Here is a 24302-nt window from a genome sequence, read left to right on the forward strand (position 1 = left end):
CGTAGCCCGCCTTGAATTCCCAGCCCGAGGCGCACAAGCAGGCCCCGAAATTGGCAGCCGCGAGTGTCTCCTCGCCGCGGCGTGACCCGTGAGGCTGGTGGCAGAAATCTATTAGCGCTTGCTTGCTTGCTTGCTCGCGTCTCCCATTTCTCATTCCTCTTCTCTTCCCCTCCTTTCCCGCCACAGAGAGAGAGAGAGAGAGAAGCATCAGCTTCGAGATGAAAAATTGCTCGCGGTCTATTCAGGAGGAGGCAAAGGAAGAGTCAGCCCCAGGGGCAGCCCGGGCCTGATTGAAAAATAAGTTAATTTCAGTTTGAATCGATGGGCCTCAGGCACTGAAATATCACGGGAAATTAAAGCGGCTGCTCCCCGGGGATCGGCGCCATTGACCCGCGCTAATTAATGCCGTGGCGGTGAAGTTCCCGCTCGCTTCTCCACGACGCAGGCGCCCCCTCCCTGCAGTGACACAGCCCCGCGCGCCCTCACGCCACCAGCTTTTTCTCATTTAACTAATTAGGCTGGAAAATTGGGTGTTAATTTGTTTAGGAATCTTTCTCTCTCTCTTTTTTTTTTTTACTCTCTCCTCGCCCCCCCTCCCCAATAGCTCTTCTTTTCTCTCTTCCCCTTCCCTCCCTCCCCTTTCCCTTTCCAGGGAAAGCAAATTCTGCCCCCGGCGGAATGGAAATGAATGGAGGGTGGCGGGGTGGGCTCGCTGGCAGATGGATGCTCGGGGGTCACTCCGCAATCTTCTCCGACTTGATTGCTTGATTAGGTCGTTAGCACATTTAAAAAAAAAATTGCTCGCCGTCTGGCGCTGGCCTGATGAGTGGGACGAGGCGGGAATCGCCTGGGTAATTTATCTTTTTATACGGCAAAGAATTTGATTTCAATCTGCAGATATATGGAGGCGCCTTTTGACACCTGTTTAACATTATAGAGCTGACAGCTTAACCCTCTGATGACTCCGCTGGGCGGACAGCAGAAACCAGCCAGAACTGAGCAGCGGGGGTCTCCTCTCCCCTACCATTCATATTGGGACCAGATTTATTTATTATTATTTTTTGTGGGGAGGGGGGGTTGGCTCCAGAAGAGCCCCTGTCAGGAAGGGGACGGTGCCAGAGGGGCTTTATAAGCGGAGAGGTGGGGAGCTGCGTGACGGCTGCTGCCAACAAATAGCTCCCCCCTCTTCCATTGGTGGACCCCCTATGATTAGTGGCAGAAGACATTTTTCATATACAAATTTTAACTGCATCGTAAACTGGGAATTAATAAGGCTGCAGTCCCAAGCACGTTTTGTACTTGGGAGTTAAAACCCCCATCAAATCCAAAACTCCTCTTCTTCTTCTTCATAATCATCATCCCACACCCAGTATTTTTCCCCCATGTAATGCTTTCTCGCCCGTAGCAATGCTCTGGAGTCTGGACCTGCTTTAGGTAAATATAGGACAAGCACGATGCGATCCAGAAGTAACTCCCGCTGAATTCAATGGGACTTTCCCCCTAATACTTATGAAACCAGCCTTAGAAATCAGTGGACTTCCCAAGTAGACGAGGAAGCAGTCACTTGGGGTACAGCTATTTAAAGGATGCCGATGGAGAGGTGAACCCCAGGATACTTGGGTTAGATCATGCGCAGAGGCAGCTTGAACTTGGAGGTGGCCGTGGAGGAGAAACTTTATTAATCAACCAGCAATTTGCTGCCCCTTAATAACATCCAAAAATGTGGCAGCAGAGAGGTGAACTGCCTCATTCAGTCTAATGGTGGGGTGCCCTCCTCCTGTCTGAGGTGGGAAACCGACAGGGGTTTGCCGTGGTGGATCTGTTTTATAAAGTGGAGCCTCTCTGGTGTGGAGGAAGGTGTCAGTTATTCAAAGCTTCTCTGATATATGCCGTTGGACAGAGGGCTGCTGCTTGCTTTTGGGGATTGCTGCTGCGGCAGTTGTTTTGTTTTTTGTTTCGTCTTTGGAAAGGCGGCATATCCATTAAAGTCTAATCGAACCTTAAACTGGTGCGGCTTTCTAGGAAGGTATAAGGAAATGCTGGAGAGGGTATAGGATCTCAGGCAACCGTTTTTCAGAGAGTTGAAACTGGTTTGAGACATACTTCTTTTGCTCCGTTCTCACCTCTTGTCAAACAGGTTTTGCAGGTTTGGGGAACAATGCAAAACCCTCCAAAATGGGTTTAGCAGAGGCAAAAGTGGGCATGCACATTGTTGTTGTTGCAGCATCTCTCTACATTGCACTTTACAAAGAACTGGTATAACAGATCCCTACATCAAGGGGCTTACAATCTAAAGTAGGCACAGGAAAATAACAGAGGAAGCGGGAAATGGAGGCATGGGTAGAATACTGTGATTACAGTACTTTAATTACACTTACTTTGGCTTAATTATAATAGCAGTCAGAGGAATGCTGCAAAGGAGGCATACACACTTTGAGCAGGGCCCCTCTTTCAAACTGCCATGGGGGAGGGGGGAGAAGGGGAGTTATCTGTCTTCAGCTCTACCTAGTCTTGTCTGCCCATTTCATTCTCCTCTTTCACGTTCAGAGAATATTTTCACTCCTAGGTACTAACACAGCAATATTATCGTTTATCAGGAGGTAATGTACCAGTGTCTGCTTATGATTTCATGGTGGTAAATCAGTTGCCTGCCAAGTGGTGAAGATTTTTTTAGAATCATATATCTGCACTTAGCCAAAAATCTAAAAAATCAGGGAACATCCACTTTACAGGTTGCCAAGATGTTAACAGCTGACCATCTTATCAAGGGGTTACATGCATAACTAAATTTTCATTTAGCAAATGTCATTTGCAGCCTTGTACACAGAGTTTAGGGACATGCACAGTATTTTTTATACTAGTGTCCTGTTCCAATGAGGGAAGTCTGAGTATGTAAGGAGGCTTCTATGAGCACAGCCACAGTACAGATGTTCATCTGGGGGTGTAGTTGAACCCGAATTTTGATGCCTTCCACTGAATTGGCTGGATGTGTCTTTGGGGGTGCAGGTGGGAATACCTATCCAACACCACTAGTTGTTGCATGTGACTAGAGAGGTATTGTAGCCATGAGGCCTTAAACTCCACCTCTTTTGTTGACCACCAGCATTACGCTTTCCATGGTCTTTGAAGACACTCGAACTCAGGACGCAAGGGAGAAACGTGCTAGGAGAAGGCACCCTTGGCAAATCTACACCGTGATCAGCTCCTGCCCGGCAGCCAATGTTCCCACTGTGGAAGGACGTGTGGATCCAGAATTGACCTCCACAGTCACGTACGGACTCATTGTTAAAACCGTGTTTATGGAAGACAATCTTACTCGGCTACGAGTCATCGCCAAAAAAGAAGAAACTCCATTAAATCTCTACAGTACAATGGAAATGTGTGGTCAAAGTTAATGTAGAATAGATATGCATTTCTGAAAAACAGGGCAAAGATGCTTTAATGTGTGAAAATGCTTCCTCATCCAGCCCTCACTTAGCAGTCTTGCTGCTTCTACTCATTTTATCTTGCCTTCCATGTAATTTATTTCCTTGTCCACCAGATGGCTCTTGTGCAATGAGATTTCACACTGTCTATTATACTTCCTTCCCATGTCCTTTGATGTACAAATCCAGACCACTGCAGCTCTCTCTCTTTGCAGACAACAAATGGTACGTTGACAGAATGGGCCAGATATGCCATGATACTTAATTTTGGATAGACAAAGATAAAGACAAGGACTAGCCGCCTGAGAAACAGTTTCTATTCAAATGCGATTTTGGTTTTAAACCCAGTGTAAGGTAGTCTCTATGGGAGTATATTATATTTAATTATGGGGTATCAGAGTTTTTAGGGGGCTAACCAGGCTGGGATAGCAGGCTTGTTGGTTTCTGAATGACTGATGTAGATTTTCAGTTTCGTTGTTCTGTATGGGACAATGACAATAAAGATTATCGTATTGTATTGTATTGTATCGTAGTGCCTGCTGCCTCTATAGCACATAAGGACTACAGATTTTCAGATTCGCTGTTTTGAGGCCATTTCCTATTTGAAAGTTACCATTTATCTGAGAGGCATGGTGAACATCTGGCCCTCCAGATGTTGCTGACATCCAACTCCCATCAACCCCAGCAAGTGTGGCCAATGATCAGGGAAGATGGGAGTTGTAGTTCAGGAACAGCTGGAGGGCCAAAGGTCGCTCACATCTGGCTTACACTATGTGAAGGGAAGTAAACCTATTTATGTACGGTTTCCCCTCCCCCATCCCTGAGACTCTCCCAGAGTGTGTGAAAATAAACTGGGGATTATAATCTGGTTTCAAATACCACCCACACATAATAGGTTGCTATAGAACAACATAGTCTAGACTACAGTTGTGCTGCAATCAGAACGCAAGAAATAACTCACCTCCAGACTTTCAGCACATACCTGAACTTTATATTTTTTGATGTGAAAGGACTCTGTCACCCTACCACAACAAATACACTTTAAAAAGCAGGAGTTTTGTGCATCTTGGAAAGTGATGGAGAAAAGTGTGGAGCGAACAAATGACTAACAAGAAGACGTTTAAGCATTGTACAAGGATATTGGGATGAATGCAGGATGGACACTCTTTGTTATATAACCACCCTACAAACAAATCAGAGCAAATGCTCAAAAAGTGTGGATATAATCTAACCTCTGCATAAGCATTATGCAAGGAAAACAGGGTGGAGTGTTCAATAAATAAGATGCTTGTTCAACAGAGTTTTACTCAGAGTAGCCCCACTGAAATTAATGACCATGGCTATGTTAAGTCCATTGATTTCAATAGGTCTGGTCTGAATAAAATTCAGTTCAATACTACCCTGCGCCTCCTTCCCAATCCAAAATGGACTTTATATAGACACATCACTTCCCCGACCCATTCCTTGATTGTGACCAACAACACGATCCTGTTCACATCTACTCAGAAGTAATACCAGTGAGTTCCATGGGACTTACTTTAGTGGCTTACAAGTAACAAGTTTCCGTCAGATTATTCTGCTAGGAATTATCTGCTGAAAAGTTGTAACAAACAACAAACTTCATTGGACAACCAATGTATGCTTGCCTGTCAGCTGTAAAATGTCCACTAGAGGGCCACATGTGCACATAGTCATACATGAGGTTGCTGCTCCATAAACAACAGCTGGAATATGCAACATCAACTCAGTAGGAAGAAGGGGGATAACTAGAACACTCATCCTTTGGCACACATCTTCCAAAAGAGGAAGAACAATAAAACAGAATCAGAACTTCAACTCCCTGTACAATCTATTTTGGACTGAGCTGCTGGCTTACTAGAGTCTTTAAAGGCTGTCAGAATCTCTCTCTCTCTCTCTCTCTCTCTCTCTCCCCCCCCCCCCCGCAGAACAGGACTTTAGAGAATCTTTGCCTGCCCCATCAAAGTGCAGCCCTTTAAACCAGCTCAGTTATTTTTTTAAAAAAAATTAAGTATTGTGACTTGGTGATTAAAAACCTTTATCAAGCCCCTCTTCAGTGCAACTTTAAAGTGCAAAAACTATAGCAGCTCCAAGATCTGGTCTATTTTCAAAATCCAAAAAGTCTACTCCTCTGGGGTTGCAAATTCTGCCTTTTGCAACTGGGAAACTTTTTTGGGGGGTTGTTGTTTTTTACAGCTCCCAGCACCATTCACAATTATGTTAAAAGCTGATTGGAAAGAAAGAAAAAATCTCATCTCATCTCAAGCAACTTAAAAACTATTGCAAGAGTGTAAAAAGGAACTAGTAAAAATCCTGGAGCGTAAATTGTGAAATCTGATTTTGTTTACATGAAGAACACTTGCTGAACAATCAGTTCATTCCATAGAGGGTTAAATGAATGGAAACACACTATAAGACAACTGCAAAACAACAACAACAACACCCCACAATTACACCTGCATTATTGCCATCGGTACTGCAAGGCAGGTAAAAACGGGCCCTTGATAAATAAACCAAGGTGAAGGCATCTTCATTCAACACATTTTCTCACCAGCAAGAAGAAACCAAAATCTGGGAACTGCAAAATTGTTTGAGGGGCCCTCCAGTCTGAACAGCCCCCAAACACACACACCCCAAATCACTGTGCAGAAACAAATAAAGACCATTAAGTGCAAACATGAAGGCAAGATTCCCCATTAAGTCCTTCAGATGGACACCCCCAGCCTGAGTGTGGCACCAGTAGGCATCTTCTAGTGGTAGGTAAACAGGAGGACTTCCTTCTGCAAGAACTGCAGCAGTTCCTGGTGCCCCCACCACTGCTTTAGATAGAGTCTCTATTCTGGTTGTTCATCAGTGGGCAGTAGTTATAAAATATCTCCATGGAATGTTTCCAATGCCCGTAGGAGCAAGAGAAGTGCTTGAAGCAGAGCTGACCTCTGTAGAAGAAGGGACTTGATTGACAGTAAGAGCTGTTCTACAGTGGAATTTGCTGCCAAGGAGTGTGGTGGAGTCTCCTTCTTTGGAGGTCTTTAAGCAGAGGCTTGACAACCATATGTCAGGAGTGCTCTGATGGTGTTTCCTACTTGGCAGGGGGTTGGACTCGATGGCCCTTGTGGTCTCTTCCAACTCTATGATTCTATGATTCTATGATTCTATGATTCTATGATTAAGACTTCAGACCTGATGCACCCTGGCATCTTCCACGTATGGACTAGTTGGAACTTGTACTGGAAACATGGTTGTTTTGATCTCCACAAACCCAGCACTCACTGCTTTCAGATGGCTGGTTGGTTGTTGAAGGACACAGACAGATCCAATATGTGCTTGTCGACTTGCATGCACCACACCACACCACTAAACAGGCCCCTGAAGACAAGCCTTGGCATTCAACATCCCATCAGCAGCTAGCATGAGGACCGTTTTGTCAAGCCTCTGGGTTGGGCTGCACATGAAATTGCTGCGTGCCAGGACCAAAGGAACCACCTGCCCTTCTTTGCAGCACATCCTGTGGCTGGACATCTTGATACAGTACTCACTCAGCCCACAGGACTCGGCACGACACAGGAGCAATACTGGAGCAGAGCATTCACAGACATCTCCAGTTCAAACACTGGATAGGCATAGCCTTTCAGCACATTACCTTTGGGAGAGCAGCAGGGGTGCTTGTTATCCTTACCAGGCCACTCCACTCTCACCGGCCAAGTGATGATCAGACCCTCCAAAGAGCACTTTACAAGAGTACATTGGATTCTTGTAGGATCAGGGTGGAAGTTGCTCGCTCCTCGTGCAGGATGCCTTGTTCACCTCTGCTGTCTGCTCATGAAGCCTAGCTTCTCTTTCAGTATTGAACAGCAAGTCCTCTGTGGAGCCTAGCAGGTTCCAGGAAGGGTAAGTAGATGCCCTCTGCTTGGGCATGCTGGTTTTGGTGGCGATGACTGTAGTAAAAGTAGCTTGATCTTGATCTAGGTTGGATCCTGCTCCGTTGAAGGAATCCCTAGTAATGCCACCAGCAGGCAGGAATAGTAGAGGTGGGAAGACTTTAAATCAAACCTGAGCCAGAGCTGAATCCAGAGTCAGAGGGACTGCTGGAGCGTTAATACACGAGTGAATGTCTTCTGTCCAGGTGGGAACCCCTCAAAGGGGGTTGGAAGCATGTTCAGGATAGGCTAGGCTGCAGCATCTGAAACTTGGGTGCTCCATGATCTGCCCTGCTCTGGCAGGTTGAGAGAGACTGCTTATATTGAGTCCATAGCTGTCAACGTTTCCTTTTTTTAAAGGAAAATTCCCTTATTCTGAATAGGATTCCTCACAAGAAAAGGGAAAAGTTGACAGCTATGATTGAGTCGCAGCATAAGACCCTGCAAAGCCTCTAAATATGTTTCTTTGTGAATCCTGTACTGGCTTTTTATTGTGGAACATAAATGTCAAAAATAGATTTTACACATTACAGGAAACTGTACGTGTTGAAGTTAATTTGAAGCGTAAGAGGCTGCAGCAGCCTGTTGCTCAACCTATCTGGAAGTAAGTTGCTTGAGATGACTCTGAGCACTTCCTTGCCATCAATGCAAGACATGAAGAACTATTTTCTTCTGTCAGTTACGGGAAAAATATGAGCTCAGCTTGGACTTTTTTCTTCAGATAGGTAGGTGGTTCCTAAACCTTCCTATGAACACAGACCTGAACTGGTTTAGAAATTTCCAGTTCTAAGTTTTGTTGCAGAAAGCTGCTATGCTCTTATAAACCAGAAACTATTTTATGGCTACCTATTCAAATGCAATGTCGAGATTATTGGAACTGTTTATGGCGGCATCACTTTCTATGACTCTATTAAAAGGGATATGAAGTTAAATGAGCACAGTAAAGGTGGCACACACCTTGCATACCTGATCACAAGATGGATAGCTGGCACTGCCCCTGCTGCCTGCCAGAAACTTGCAGAGGAATGCTACTACAAGGAAAGAGGATTGTTCTGCAATGTGTGGGGACTTTTCTTGCCAGTGGCCTCGCTAATTGCTAAGCTATCTGATAACTTCTTTCTGAAAATACTTATTGATACCACTGCTGTAGGCTAGATACACCTAAATCTTCCCTGTTCCACTTCTAGCTGACATATCGCACAAACAGAATTGATCATATCAATGTGATACATATGTGAGGTCATCAGAATGTTTAAAAACAACAATATTCTAGGTTTTTCTGTAAAACACAGTACTATGTATTGCTGCCTTCCTTTGCCATCATTTAAAAACCTGGATGGGAAATAATGGTATTCATATTAGCCTTAGACCCAGGGCCAACAAGGGGGGGGCTGGTACGAATTACTGGGCCCCAGCAGTCTGGAAGGGGGCCCCTGAGCCCGACTATCTGCATATGTTTTTTGTAATTCTGAACAATATATATATGTATATATTTCATGTTCAATGCATCCACAAGTCTGAATAATGGCTTGCGAACTTGTGCCATGAATCAAGCATGTCTGACTCTATACAAACATTCACTTCTGCGCTTTGACAGTAAGGCAATGCTGTCTCATCCTATTATGCGCAGTTGCATTTACATGTTTTCTTAAGGGAACATTGTACAAATGCAACAAAGCTGTTTTGTGATACACATTGTGTTATGTTACACATGCAAGTTTAATGTTTAAAGTGTATGGTTAGTTCAGCAACGACTGTGTGGGTGCTTATATTATTGATATTAGTCATTACGATCCGAATAGTCTCAACAGGTACAAAAATTATCATATTTATTATTAACATAAAAACAAGATCACACATTTATTTTATATCCTGTGTACAGATTTTTAATCCATCTGCCCTTGCTGTTGGGGGGGGGGCGGATATTTTTTACTGCGGCCCAAACTCACTCTCAGCAACCTTGGTCAGATCAATTAAGATTATCCAGAAGAGGGGGGGAGAGCCATTTATGGCTATAATGCCGGAAAATGTGTCTTTCTTCCTAACATGAAGGTGGACTTTTAATCCTTAACTGTTGAGCAAAATAGTAATAGAATTCAATGAGTAATAACATACAAACAAATAGATGAAAAGCAACAGATGTATGATGGAAAGGCTGCAAAACAGATAATTCAGAGTCCTCCCTGCACATGTACAGACATTTCCCCCAAAGCTAGTAGTCTCTGCTGTAGTAGTTGAAGGTAATTCTGTTTGCTGAAAAACTGTGGTCAAGAGAACCCAAATCTCTTCATTGGAGACTTAAAACTGGGGAAGTTGTGATAAGCCGGTATGACAAAATCTGTTATCTGTACAATCTGTGCTCAGTTCCTAGAGCAAACAGTTCTGGGAATGAGAGCTTTGAGTATGAAGGAAAAGGTATAATACTTTAGGTATGCAAATAGGAAAACTCTGGGCAACAGTGAGGAGTAGCCTACTCAGTTAGGCGGACTAGAGTGATGTTGCTACCAAACCATCCAGACAGTACTGTGAATTTGAACCACTGGGGTAGAGCATGATGGAGACACTCACTAGTATCCTGAGATCTCAAACACCATTAGCGTGGGGAAACAGAAGCTGTTTCCTCAGTCCCTTCTCTCATATCATTGGAGGATAGTGGCAGATAGATTTCTCCACTTTCCGCTCCAAATAATTGAGGCTGCTAGCTTGGCAGCATGAAAAGGAGGCTTAACCAACTGATTACAGTGGTAGCTCGGGTTACATACGCTTCAGGTTACATACGCTTTAGGCTACAGACTCCGCTAACCCAGAAATAGTGCTTCAGGTTAAGAACTTTGCTTCAGGATGAGAACAAAAATCGTGCTCTGGCGGCACGGCAGTAGCAGGAGGCCCCATTAGCTGAAGTGGTGCCTCAGGTTAAGAACAGTTTCAGGTTAAGAACAGACCTCCAGAATGAATTAAGTACTTAACCTGAGGTACCACTGTATTCAGAATTCTGGGAAAGCAAGAAACGGTTCCATGACACAGTGCTGAGCTGGCCATTCTGTGACTTTTGCTAAGATGAGACCTAGCAGGACAAGACTGCATGATCCTATCAGTGATAGCGGGCTGGGAAGCATGGCCATCACTCACAATGCGGGGGTGCCCAGACGCTCATGCCGTTTTCACAGAGCAAAATCATTTTCACTGAGCTGAGTCCATCCAAAAACATGTGCAATAATTAAATTATCTTTTTTTTAAAAAAATAATCACTGCATCTTCTGCACATTCAGTATGCATTATCCAATCATGTGTACCAACTATTAAGATACACAGGATATCAAATAATTAATATCAAGTATGAAACAGTACCTTTATCAAGATGGAATAGAGTCTCTGGAGACTCATGTGGCTCAAACACTACAAGTTTTAGGGGAGCTGCAAAGACTGTTTTATTTTGCCAGGTCTTGTGCCTGTTAGTTTTATTTAATTGCTTCTCACTGTTGTTGTTTTGTATTTTATTGGTTTTTAAATTGCAAACCACTTTGAAGGCTTTTTGGTGGGAAAACAAATATTAAATATTAATAAAAAGGAAATGCTGAAAGCAAAATGTGGGGTTTATATATTATATATTGAACCGCAAATAGCCATTGGATACCTGACAAAAGGATTCACAAGAACATATTTGCATGGAAATGGAGCGGCCATCAACTGCTTTATTTAATATATGGAGAATGCACACTATGATCACATGGAATAGGTATCATGAGAAGTATCATAAGAAGAGAGACTTTTCTGTGCTGTACAACCATATGCTAGATAACATCTAAGGCAGTGTTTCCCAACCAGTGTTCCGCGGCACACTAGTGTGCCGCGAGACGTTGCCTGGTGTGCCGTGGGAGGGAGGCGGGCGAGTCGGGCGGCGAGAGGCCTTAGGCGCCCTGCAGAAAGGCGTCCTCTTTGTGGGTGGGTTCTCCCCCCTCCCTTAGCGCATCGTATTTAGTTGGGGATTCTGGAGAGGGGGGCGGGGGCGCGCTGGCCCCGAGCGGAACAGACGCGCCGTCGTCCCCACCTCCCTCTCCTCAGTAGCTCCGAGCCGACTGACTGAGGGTGGGACGCGGCCAGCGGCGTCCTCTCTCTCTCCGCCTCCCAGCACCGCTTTTCCCGAGGCGGGCGCGCGCCTAAGGCTGAATGGGAGCAGCCTGGAGGCTTGGCGGCCTCTCAGCGGCTCATGATGGGCGTCCCCGAGGCGGGAGGTGCTGAGCAGGGGCTCTGCGAGAGGGCGCGAGGGATGCGTGGTGGTGCCTGCGCGCGTGACTTAAGAGGGCGACCTGCTGCCTCTCCTCTCTCTCCCCTCCCTCCCCTCATGGGCACGGAGTCCCCGGCACAGCTTGGCGCTACTACAGCTACAGCTGCTGCTGCTCCTGCTTGGATGAAGGCGGCTGCTTCTTCCTAACGCCCAGCCTCTGAGGGACCGCAGTCTCCTGCCCTTTTTTTTTTTTGGGGCGGGATGCTGAGGTAAAGGATCCCCTCGAGCGCGCGCGGGCATCTCTTTGGGCAGGGCGCGTGTGGAGGCTTAAGGTGGGGAGTGTGGAGGGGTTGCCGCTTGCGAGGGGAGGGTTCATATTGTATTGGGCTGCGGTGTGGGCGACACGGCTCTCCAATGGCCAGCCCGCGGAGGAACATTGAGTTGGAGCATTTCGAGGAGAGGGACAAAAGGCGCACTGAATAAAGTATTTTATAATTTTTCATATTTCTGTTTACTTACTATTTCATAATAAAGTAATTATAAAATACTTTCTTTGTGTTTATTTGATTCCTATTAAAGAGAGTTACTTTATATATAGTCAATATAGGCACAGAGTTAATTTTTTAAACATTTTCTAATGGTGGTGTGCCTCGAGATTTTTTTCATGAAACAAGTGTGCCTTTGCCCAAAAAAGGTTGGGAAACACTGATCTAAGGAACATGGCACTATGTTTGCATTTCCTGGAATCATCCTTCCTTCTGCCACATTGGGCATCTTCCTACTTACGTCCCTTACACCTATTTTATAAACCTTATGTTATCAACCATTTGTTCAGTGCCTTTACAATACAGCCAGTGTAATTCACTGAGAGAATTCAGTTCATTTAAGAACTCGCTGTTAAGAGTTGCATTTCTTTCCTCTCCTAACTCTCACTTTCATTCTGTTTTTCCTGCTGCAATTCTTTCCCCACTTCTACCTATATTTTTTCCCCCTGTTCATATCCTGAGAAGCAATGAAATAATTAACATTCACAAGAAAGTACCATGATCGGATGTTAGACATCCGTGTTACAATAATAGAACAGGGGAGATAACTATAATTTTGCTTGGAAATGTTTTCAAAGTGTCTCCGGCCAACATCACTTTATAGCTCTACATTCAAATTTTTGACCAGGATCATTAAAGAGGATATAGCTAATGAAGACTTAATGCCTTGAGAACTTACTCTCATCCCTTCCTCTGATGTGGTCTAAGGTGAGATCTAGGGAAGCAAAATGCTTCTGACAAATAGGAGATTGCTCTGTTTTCTCCTCATCATCAGTCAGTGATAGAGTATCACAAAGCACTGGGTTGCAAGAGATGGTGAAGGGGTCAGCATCCTCTCTAGCCAATGAAGAGACTCACATTAATTGAACTGAAGGTGAAATGATGGGAAAGATGCTTGCATCTCCTTTGCCAATGTCCACCCACCCTGGTCTTCCAGAATCCTTAATTTATTCTTTTCCCCACTCTAAGGAGAATTAATGAGGCTTGATTTACAATTAATTCCCTGAACTGATTCTCAGTGTAAAACAAACTTATTTGGAAGTGACATCAACTGCAGACATAAACAACTAACCACTCTCAAACTTGCCTTTTTTTGGTGGGGCGGGTGTGTGTGACAGAAGGCATGAAGTTGAAACAGAAAATTAAATTTGAATACAGCATCATATATTTCACAATGCATTCCTTCTCAGTGGATAAGCCATGACAACATTGATTGTGTCTTTTCAGTCTCCTTTTCTTTGGCTCATTCCCTGGACGCTAACCATGCTATAAAAGGCACTGGGTGTATTAGTTTCATGTGTGTGAATCTCGGATAATACATTCCAACCATAGCTTCTGACTTTTAAAAGTTCCATAGCCACGAAGTATCTCTCCTTCACACCTCTGCAATATGAGGATACCACATGTTGGCTTTTATTCCATGGTGGGTACCATTGTCTCCTATGCAAGGATCATGAGGTAAGTACAGTACTCAGGGTTCAGAAAGGGGGCTCCATGTTGGCCACAACACTAGGTTCTGGCACACAGGCACCAACACAGCTGCATTGCTTGGAGTATTCTGTTGACTATCTGTGTGAGAGCATTGTTCCCACAGTGCAGCCGTAAAGGACCACAATGCTGGGCAGGACCACATGAACAGTCCACCCCGCAGGAGCCGCATGAACTGCTCTGAGCTCTATGGAGTGGAAGCAGCGGGAAATGTAGCACAATAATGCGTTGTGATTAAAATGATGCCTATTCGCATACTTTTGCTTAAGCTTGCGTGCATTTGTCTGGTCGCCAGTTAAACTGGAATCTCCTGCCCCCAATATGATATCTGCTGTTATCCTAGCACCAGATTCCTTGCTAACTCAGTGGTATAGCACCTGCTACAGATGCACACACAAGTTCAACACCAAGGCATCTCCAGGTAGAAATGGGGAAGCCCCCGCATGAAATTCTGAAGAGGTGCTCCCAGTCACTGTAGACCAAGGAAAGAGAACTAGTGGTCCCTTGTTGGGCTACCATTCCCATCATCTCTGACCTTTGGTCATGCTGGCTGAGGCTGATGGGAGTTGGAGTCCAACTATGTCAAGAGGGATAGAAAGGCACCATCTCTGGCACTGTGCTCAATGGACCAGTGGTCGGACTCAGTATAAGATGGATGCCTAATTCGGGCTGCCATGTTATTTTGTGCTTGAGCACATGTGGTGGTCATGCTTGTGTGCAGGCAGCAAAAACGTCTTTGCAAAAGTAATAAAATTCAATTAATACTTTTTAAAAAGCTTACAAAATGGTATGGTCAATAGTAAGGGACGGGAGTGATGGCCAATACAGGCTACCTGCAATTACATGGAAGCACTAGTTAATGGGCCCCTATGATATTCCTATAACCACAGTCCCAGAGGTATATATCTGTCTATATCTCTAGCTTATTTGCTTGTTTTACTATCTCAACTGACATTCCAGCCATACAACACCCAAAACAGCTAACATCAACCATAGTACTGCAATGTTTAAAAGAAAGTATTATATAAAACTCAGTAAGTCAATTGAAATATTATTTAGCATTTATATATCAATAAGTCAATTAAAATAGTATTTAGCATTTTCAGCTTCCAAACTGACCCACTCTCATTAAAAAGATCTTCACCTGTCATCTCAAGCCTCAGGAAAGTTGGGCATAGACAGGTTTCCCAATGGAGGAGAGGGTGCCACCACCAAGAAGGCCTGACCCTGTTTCCCGGGCAGCCTGTTATCTTTTGATCAGCAAGTAGGGGTGCATGTCACCCCATGTGGATGTCAAACCAGTATACATAAGGAAGGAGTTCTAAAGAACACTGGGAGTGCTAGCTGGGTAAAATGTGCTTTCCCCAGCAACACAATTTTCCCATTTTAAAGCTAGGAACAAGCAGTTTCTCCCCAGTAACTGTGCTAGATGAAAGAACAACAAATGAATAACTGCAAGGCACTCTTAGCACTAAGTAAAATGTGCAGTGGAAAGGCTCTTGGAAATGTGGCTGTGCGGGCAGAATTTTTCACGTGGTCTTCTGGGTCACAGTCACAGGTTAGCAATTAGGGGAGGGGACGACAATAAGTTTTAGAAATTTAAGCAATATCCCTGAGTAAAAGAAGTGCACAAGGCACAATGTGATCTCTGATATAAGCCAATATTAGTTGAATGTTGCCTATGACCCTCAAGGACAGGAGTCTCCAGTCCCATTTGAAGCCACGAGAGGAACCAACCTGGCACACTGCAATCATACACACTTTATGTCTTGTTACCACAAAGATTGACAAATTGGAAAGAGTTCAGCAGAGAGCAACCAAATGATTAAGGAGCTGGAGAGAAGGTGATTTATGGTGCATAATTTAAGTAAACAGTTTTATAGCGTCGACGGGGAGGGGGTGCTATAGGAAGGTGAAAGCCCAAGGGATGTTGGGGGGGGGGAGGGTTAGGAGAAGAGTATGCAAATATCCGAAGCAAGGAAACCCAATGAAGTCGCAATTAATGTGACAAAATATTAAAATATGGTAGGTAAGGGCTGATGCTGTGCTAGTATCCAAGGGGGGGACGGGACAGACGACTCATGAAATAATGAGTGGTTTCCAGCAGGAACTCTCAACAGGATTCTGCCAGCTTTGGCTCAGATTATTAACCCGCACCATGTTTTATGAAGGCCATATTAGTTCATAATTTCCTGATGCTGTCACCACTCATTTGCAAGCGAACAAGTGAGAAGCAGCCAAAGTTCAGTAGTGGCACACATGCGTTGCACACAGGTCACGGTCTCAGTCTCTTGCATTTCCAGTTAAAAAGCAGATCAGGTAGCAGGTAACAGGAAAAGGCTTCTACCTGAGACAGGCAGACAACACTGGGCTAGATGGACAAACTGCCTGGCCTGCTATAAGGCAGTTTCCTATTTTTCAGCGCTATTGATGCTTGAGTCCTCTGATCTGTGGTAAGACATGAAGTGCTGTATACTATACTGTCATTGGTACAACCATATCCTGTACCAGGGAAGTAGCACAGATGCATTCTGTTTTGCTGCCTACATCAGTCGCAACCTCACCGAAAGCCCTTCCACCATATCTCTAGCATAGAGCAGTGTACCCATGAAAGGTGACTGAGCAACTGAAATGCTTTTTAGCTTGCAGCAAACATTAGCTGCCCCACTCTTGCCATGTAAGAATTGTGCGTCACATGACATCTCAGTGCAGGACCACTCTGCCACACACCACACTGTACTGGCATAACACCCAGGATCAGCTGAGGCAGTCAGCAGCACAGCACAGGTCATGACTTTGCAATGATTTGCCAGCAGAGGGGCTCATATAGGATTAAGCTTTAAGGCTGCAATTTTTAGAAGGGTAGGTCCACAGTTAAGCACTAGCAGAATGCACAACTTAAAGAAATCAGTACAATCAGGCAATAGATTTGTTAGCAGAAACAAACAAACAAACAAAAACCCACACGCCAAAACCGATAGTGGGCAGTTCTCACAGCGTTACAAATTTTAGCTTCCTTAAGGCTACTGCGGTTGGCAGTCACTAATAGTGACTTTTGCTAATAAACCATTATTTGGTTCAGCTTTAGGAAGCAATCCTCAGCCTTAGGACACAATCTACACACCATTACAGTGAATAACAAGACACTTCTTGATTTTACTAGAAATGAATCTAACTTATAAAATTATTTTCAAAATAATAAATACGTGGCATGTTCAGTTCAGGTCCAGTTTTCTGTTAGATGGTAAATTTATGTTGGGCTTTGTTATATTAAGATTGTTTCTTAATATACAAAACAGAGACTTTCTACTTTAAAAAAGAATGTCGGGGAAAGAGTTCTACCCTAGCCTTCTCCACAACAGTGCATTAAAAAAAAAAAATATTACGGGAATTTTATTTTATTGTATGGAGAAGATTTCACTCCACTTACCAGGTTTCCAGCAATCCTTTGCTTGGGACACAATTGTGCTTGGGTTCCTTTTTTTAACCATTTCCTTCCTCACAGATAGATCCTGAGTACTCATGCCTCTTCAACAAGGATACTTTTAGCCTTCTTCCAACACTACACTTCCCTTCTCAGGATTTTTCTAGCTTACATGTCTCCCTGTATAATACATCTTACTATAAACTCGGGAGCAAACAATGCAACCCGAGACACAAAAAAAACATACCAATTGAGGGTTATTTTCTCATGCACAGTTGATAATTAGCTCTTGAGGATCTGGGTTGCAAGAAAACTGTTTAGGGTTGACACTCTATTTCTGTCTAAAAAGATACATTGTCCTTTCTGAAGAAACTAAAGAACATGAAAAGGAAAATTAGTATCATGGGGGTCTCATAGCAGTACAATTACCTGTATCCTGTCTTCAGGAAGTTCTGTTTTCATTGCCAGCATCTCCCTCGCATAGACATCAGGATAATGGGCCTCATTGAATGCTTTTTCCAGTTCCTCCAGTTGATAGGATGTGAAAATTGTCCTGAAGGAAACAAAACTAACTGATGAAAAAGTAAAAATGAAACTAAATGTTGGACTAACCTAAACGGGTGAAGGACCAAAGGGAAAGCTTAGAGAGTGGGTAAAATATATTTGATTATTGATTTATTGCATTTACATCCCATCTTGTTCCTCCAACTAGCTCATGGTGGCAAACTTGGTTCTCCCTCTCCCAATGGCGTAGCGTGGGTTGTCAGCACCCAGGGCAAGGCAAGTAATTTGCGCCCCCTAACCCGTGGATTTGCGCCCCCTAACCCTAACCACCAGATGTTGCACCCGGTGCGGCCGGCCCCCCCTGACCCCCCACGCTACGCCACTGCCCTCTCCCACAACAACTCTGGGACTATGTACCCAGTGAGCTACATGGTCAAGTCGGGTCTTAAACCTTGGTTCCCCAGGTTGGGTCCCAACACTCTAACTACTACACCATGTTGCCTCCTATATGTATCTACAGATGGATAGCCAAAAGCCATAGGAAGTAAAGGTACATAGAGAGAGAGAGAAAGTTCACCATGGTTATGATAAGCAAAGGTAAGCACTTTGCTGTCGAATCCTACCCACATTTTGTCTGCTGCATCCCTCTTCACTCAGTGGGGTACTCTCAAGTAAGTGTGCATAAAATGGCTAGCTTCAAGTCCAATTTATTGAAATGGAAGAATTAACTATGTCTCCAAAGCCCTCCAGCTGAATTGAAAGCAAAGGCCTATCCATAAAGTATATTAACAAATCAAAGTGGGAGACAAAAGCAAATCTCTCAACACATGGAGAATGGGGCTATTATTCAGAAGGAGGCAAAGGGTGAGGGTACTTAAACAAAAATAAGTTTTTTTAAAAAAAACTTTGATACGGTAAATGGGTAGTCTTAGATTCCTGCTTCTGTTCATTGTCAAGAAAGACATCACAAAAACAAACCCATTTGTAGCAGAAGCTACTCAAAAGATTTAAATTAGGGGAAAGCACCACCTCATAGAAAGTCACAGGAGGGGGGGGGAAACAAGAAGTAGCACCCCCAAACACCAGCTCAGCTTCTACAGCCAAAAAATGTGGAGTCCCTATAAATTTATTTTTCATTCGTATCCCCACCAATAATTCAGAGTGGCATACGTGATTATCATCTATACCATCCCACTGTATATATGCTATGGTTTTTTATTGTAAATAGAATGCTATTGCAGATAGAATCAGTCTTTCCTTCTCTGGGTTGTGAGCCTAACCACCCTCACTAGGATGTAAGCTCATTTGCAGTCAGTAGTGCTTGCTATCAAATAAATGTGTTTTAGACTGGATTCAGTTTCTCACATATATATCTTAACTATAGAGTGTCGAAATATATGTACATCTCTATTGGTAATCACACATGTTAAGAATTAAACTACTTGTTGTTATGTTCTTCAGACTATCATTTTGCCTTTCTTTTTTAAATAAAAATAAAGGTAATCTTTTGCTATATGTTAGCAAAATAACAATAAGGATGCTGGCTTGCTGATTTGGTTAGTTGCTATTACAATAACAACTAAACTGATAAGAGTTATGGATCTTTAAAAAAAATTACTTCCATATTATTATTATTAGCAGTACTTCTGTGAAATGTAACACTAAAGCAGAACCCTAACAAAATCTGGCAAATTCACTACATTCAAACCCAACAGTGTGAATCCAGATGGTGACTCTTAATTCTGTAAGATGTAGTTTTCAGTATCAGAAGACATGCTTTAAGTTGAAAAGACTTTGTTTTGCTTGTCAATACCTATAGGGAGTGGCTTCATGTGGAAGGTTGGATTTTCTGGCAAAATGCAAGTTTTAAAGAATAAAAACCATTATTTGCTTTTCTTTCTTTATTTTTTGCAATGCAGCATTCATATCAGCATTTTCAGGTGCAAATATTATTTCAACACCAGTGCACAGCATGCTATGTTTGGCATTTAAATTGATGGGTAACAACACCGTCCCCTCTTTTATAATGTTGAAAGTGCCCAGCCTTTCTCACATCTGCCAGTCTTCCTTTTTTTTAATAAATGACCTGAGCACCATATAGATTCCCTAACACTTTACAACCTAAGTAAGTACCACCAGTGCCGTCAGCAGTTCAGCTGTGCTGTGCTGTGAACAGCATAGTAAGTAGGACTTCCACCTCTTCAAAACAAGGAATTTCATACCAAGGACACACTTCTCCCACGTTTATCTATTCCAAAGTCCTCCTCACAGACACGCACACTCCCAAAACGATTGTCTGGGACTGGAAACAAACGGAAGCACAACTGGAGTTGAAGAAAGATGCCTGCAGAACAGACAGGTTCCTTTCATGCTCCGGTTGTGCCGCAAATCTGAATGAGCATTAGGCTATCGCCCTCTGGTTCTGTGATTAATCTACCAAGGAAGCAGTCTGCATTACAATATTGTAGTTCATCTCTCTCTCTCTCTCTCTCTCTCTCTCTCTCTCTCTCTCTCTCTCTCTCTCTCTCTCTCTCTCTCTCTCTCTCTCTCTCTCTCTCTGTGTGTGTGATGCAAGCAAGCCCAAAGAAATATGAAATAAACACCTGCACCCCTGAAGAAATATAGCATCCAGAGGAGAAAGAAATCCAAGTCACTTAGTAAAAATAAAAGAAAATGTAGTCTTCGAATTTCCAATGCTCTCAAATCACCTCCAAGCATTTTAAATCTAACGCACTGTATCGGATCAGTAACAGTGTTAACAAAAAGACCTTGTTAATACAAAGGACATATTCTACGATCAAGCGTTTGTATTAGTTCTTTAACTGGTAGAGTTTGGGGTGTCTCCCCCCCCCTCCAAACGGAATCACAGCCAATGCGAATACAGCAAACTCGTTTAACCATTCGATATCCTTCTCTCGAGGCAATTTGAAGACTATTTCTTTGGGCAAATTGCTGGGGGGGAGGGGGGAGACAACACAACTCTCCCACTTTTCTTGCAGGATAGTTTTCCTGTCAAAAATAAATGGCAGAATGCGTCTTTCTGAAATGCATACTTAAATTTCGTTTTTTTCAAAAGTCACCTTAGTCCACTTTGTACCAACAAACCTCAGTAACAGAGACATTTCTAGTGTCTCTCCGTTTTGCAACTACTTGTTGGAGAAGTATTTAATTATAGGTGAATTAATTGTTGTTGTTGTTTTAAAAAAAACCAAATATACTGGACAAGGTAAATACTGTACACCTATTGGAAGAAGAAAAAGCCACTCCTGAAATCACTAAGAAATTCAACACTTGATTCCAGCTCTTTTCTGGATCCAGAAAGGAAACGTGCTTCGATTTTAACCTGGATCTAAACGGCGAACCAACCCACTCCCTTGTATCAGTCCAGTTCATCTGGGAAGTTCTTGTCCCCCATCTGCTTTGACCTCATCAGTCAAACGGAAGCATCCGCTTTGCCACGGCAATTGCACTGCTTAAGGAAATATTGAACCCTTAATTTGCCCTTTTCCTCATTCTAGCCAACCTTTCGCGGGAAAGTTCTCGTAATCCACAGGCACTCCGCCGCTTAGCAAAATTGATCTAATTATTTCCCCAAACCGGGTCCGAACAGATGCATTGCTGTCCCATTGTCCTGAATTTCAGGAATAACAGGATTGCCACTGGCTCGTTTGGGAATCTTTTCCTGGCCACCCCTGCAGTCCTACCAGAGAGGAACGCAGCTACTTCTGGAAAGAGGACCGCGTCCCCCTTTCCTGGGGGCAAAATGACAAGTTGCCCCTCTTGAGACTGTGACAGATCTGGGAAGGGAGGTTAGACTTCCACAAAAGACCTCTTCCCTTCCCTTTCCTTTCCTTTCCTCTCTCCCACATCTCCTGTTTGCAAACTGTCCTGTCAGCTTGCGGAACATTTCGAATACTTTATTGCTAGTCACGGAAATTGCAGCAACATTCTTTGCTGAGGGGGGAGGAATATAAATTCATCGCACAAACCACCCTTGATCTCCCGTGTTGTTGTTGTTTTCCTGAGCAGATGCCAGCCATATCATTTTATAGGATGCATTTCATAATAACATCTCTCTCTCTCTCTCTCTCTCTCTCTCACACACACACACACACACACACACACACACACACACAACCACCAGGAGATTCCGGTTGGGTCAAAGCACTGCTTTTTAAAGGGTCCCAACACATGCAAAAAAAATTCCTTAATTTATTTCGTTTTTGAAAAGAGAGAAAGAAACAGCCCAAGAGATCCCTGGAGAATGAGGAATGCAGAGAGAGGTCTCCGAGGACAGCTTCCCCACCCCACCCCGGTGCTGCGTCTTTTATGACAATGGACCACTAGGCAAGGAAGACGGATTACAATATCCCCTTGGGAAGGAGAACTGCGGCTCACGGGGAGAAGGGAAAGTGCCACCGTGCAGCCGGTCGGATCAGCCAGGGCGAAGGAGACCCCCCCTGGCCTCCCTTGGGTCGGAGGTTTCAAGACAAAACAGCACCCAAAGGCCGAACAAATGCCCCGAGAAGCGCGGCCTCCTCCCTGAGCTGCGCCTCGGGTCCATCCGAGGAGATGCTGGTGGAGGAGACAGAGGACTCCGTTGGGATGGAGGACCCGGAGAAGGGCGCAACTCTCCTTGGCGCATCTCTGCAGCTCCCCTCTCTGTTGTCCCAGCCCCACCCGCACCCGCGTGCACAAGGTGATGGGGGGCTCGATCCTGACTCCCTGGATCCTGAGGCCCAAAGGTAGAGACTGGGAGGGCAGGCCAGGCAATTGGGGTGGGGGTGGGGAGATCCTCCCTCTCCGCCTCGCGGGGCTTCCGAGCAGCGTCCGCCTTACCTGTGCCGCCTCTTCTTCCGCTTCTTGCTCTGGCTTAACGAGGATTTGGACATCTTTCTGTCGCTGGACGAAACATCCTCGGAATCTGGGGACACAGAAAGGCGGCAGCGATGGGCACCAGAGCTCCTGGAGGGGGTGGGTGTGTTCGGGTGAGTCTCCCCTCCCGGCTCCCCGAGACGCTCCGGGGTGCGAAGCGAGGGAGTCTCGCACTCAGACCTCGCTTCGGATTTCCCCGGATCGGGGGATCGGGGCGCTGGTCTCGTGCGATCGACTCAGGTTTCGTTCCCTGGCCGGGTTCCCCCTGGCAGCGCTTTGCATCCCGAGGACGCGTCGCTCTCTGCGCGCTCTTGGCTCCTCTTTTCTCCCTTGCAAACTCGAAGGCCAGTTTCGTTTCCAAGCCTTACGCGACATTTCTCCCCCTTCGAAATGTCAATTTTTTAAAAACAGGGGAAAAAAGTATTTATGAATTTAAAAAGTCGATGGCGCATCGCCCCAAAGCTTGCAATTTTGGGGATCCTACTAAATCTTATCGCTCCCATATTTAAAAGACATGGCAATTAAAAAATGGACTTTGAACCAGGGGAGCTGGAACACAAGGAAGGGTATTTATATATTAGACACTCTCCAATAACAACTTTTGCCGTTTCTCCTAATTTTTACCCGTTTAAAATTATTCTGTATTATTATTATTCGTTTGGAAACCGGCCATTGCTTTTCATATTATTTCCTTTTATTCCCTTGGCGCTTATGGTAACAAATCGGGACCTTGAGCCCCGACCGCGCTACCTTCAACAGCGCCGAGCCCCGCGTTTCGATCTCATCCCTTCAAAAGGATGGAAACCAGCGGCCGGTCCTGTGTTCGAAAGTCGCCCCCTCTCCCTGCCTCCGCAGGCCCCCGCCCCCTTCTCCTTGACCCCCGTCGATTATCTTTCGTTATGCTTTTATAATGACCGCAGTCTGGGGAAGGAGCTGCTGGGCCACTTTCTGAAAAAGCCGCGATCTGGAAGAAGCGGAGATCGCTGGCGATGGGAAGGCAAGAAGAGCCTGTGCTGGCCCTGGGAGTCTCCCTCCTGGGTCGGCTGTGTGGGGCTGCCCAGCCTGGAGGGCTGCCTCGCGGGGTTGCCTGGCGAGGCAGCCGCGGCCTCCGGCTTTCCTGAGGCTGGATCTCTCTTTCTCTCTCTCTCTCCCGGCTGCCCCCTTCCTCGCCCGCCCCACGGCTCTGCCTCTACCTGAGCTGGCCGTCTGGCTGGTGTCGAGCTGCGCGGGGCCTCGGCCCAGCGGCTGCAGGTGGACGCCGGGCGGGTCGGCCAGCACCTCCAGGAAGGTGGGCTGCGCGTAGAAGCCGGGCAGGCTGCCGGCGCCGAGCAAGCCCATGCCCATGCCGCCCACCCCGGCGGGGCTGAGCACGGAGCGGGCCGCCAGCAGGTGGCCGGCGGGCAACGAGTCCAGGGCCGCGCGAGGGTGCGAAGGCGGCTCCTTGTTCAAGCCCAGGATCTCCTGGATGCCGAAGCCGGTGCAGCGAGGCGCCGCGGGGCCCGAGACGGGCTTGGCCCCCGCGGCTACGGAGCCCACCGGGGCCCCTGCCGCCCCTGGGGGGCCCGAGGCTGTGGGCGGCGGCGGAGGAGGAGCAGGCGGCGCGCCGTCGGGGGCTTTGAGTTTGGCGGGCAGGCTGTGGGCGAGCGCGTCGCCCGCTTTGCCCGTCATGCTGCGACTGGTCCCTGGTGCCCGCTCCGGGGAATGCTCGGGAGCCCCCGCCTCAGGCCCCTTTTATACGCCCAGCCTGGAGCCCGAGCGGGGTCAGAGCCCAGCAGCCAATCACAGGGACCAGCCGCGATTAGGAATTCCAAAAAGCCAAATATGGGGGGAGGTGAAGAGACAGAGAGGAGGAGGAGGAGGAGGAGGGGGAAGACCCGTCGC

The 24302-nt window shown here is 45.5% G+C and overlaps 1 protein-coding gene across 1 annotated transcript in view; it reads right to left on the reverse strand.

The window, feature by feature from the left end:
• Positions 1–24089, reverse strand: part of VSX2 (visual system homeobox 2) — a gene marked incomplete at its 5' end in the record, with an annotated part of 28601 nt that extends 4512 nt beyond the window's left edge. Inside the window, 3 exons of the mRNA XM_081913993.1 lie at positions 17466–17595; positions 22386–22470; positions 23615–24089. Of these exons, the coding sequence (XP_081770119.1) occupies positions 17466–17595; positions 22386–22470; positions 23615–24089 (690 nt within the window). The remainder of the gene's footprint in view (positions 1–17465; positions 17596–22385; positions 22471–23614) is intronic.
• Between the last annotated feature and the right edge of the window lie 213 nt (positions 24090–24302).

The sequence above is a fragment of the Podarcis melisellensis genome, assembly GCF_964234715.1.
Source record: "Podarcis melisellensis genome assembly, chromosome: 1".
NCBI classification, from domain to species: domain Eukaryota; kingdom Metazoa; phylum Chordata; class Lepidosauria; order Squamata; family Lacertidae; genus Podarcis; species Podarcis melisellensis.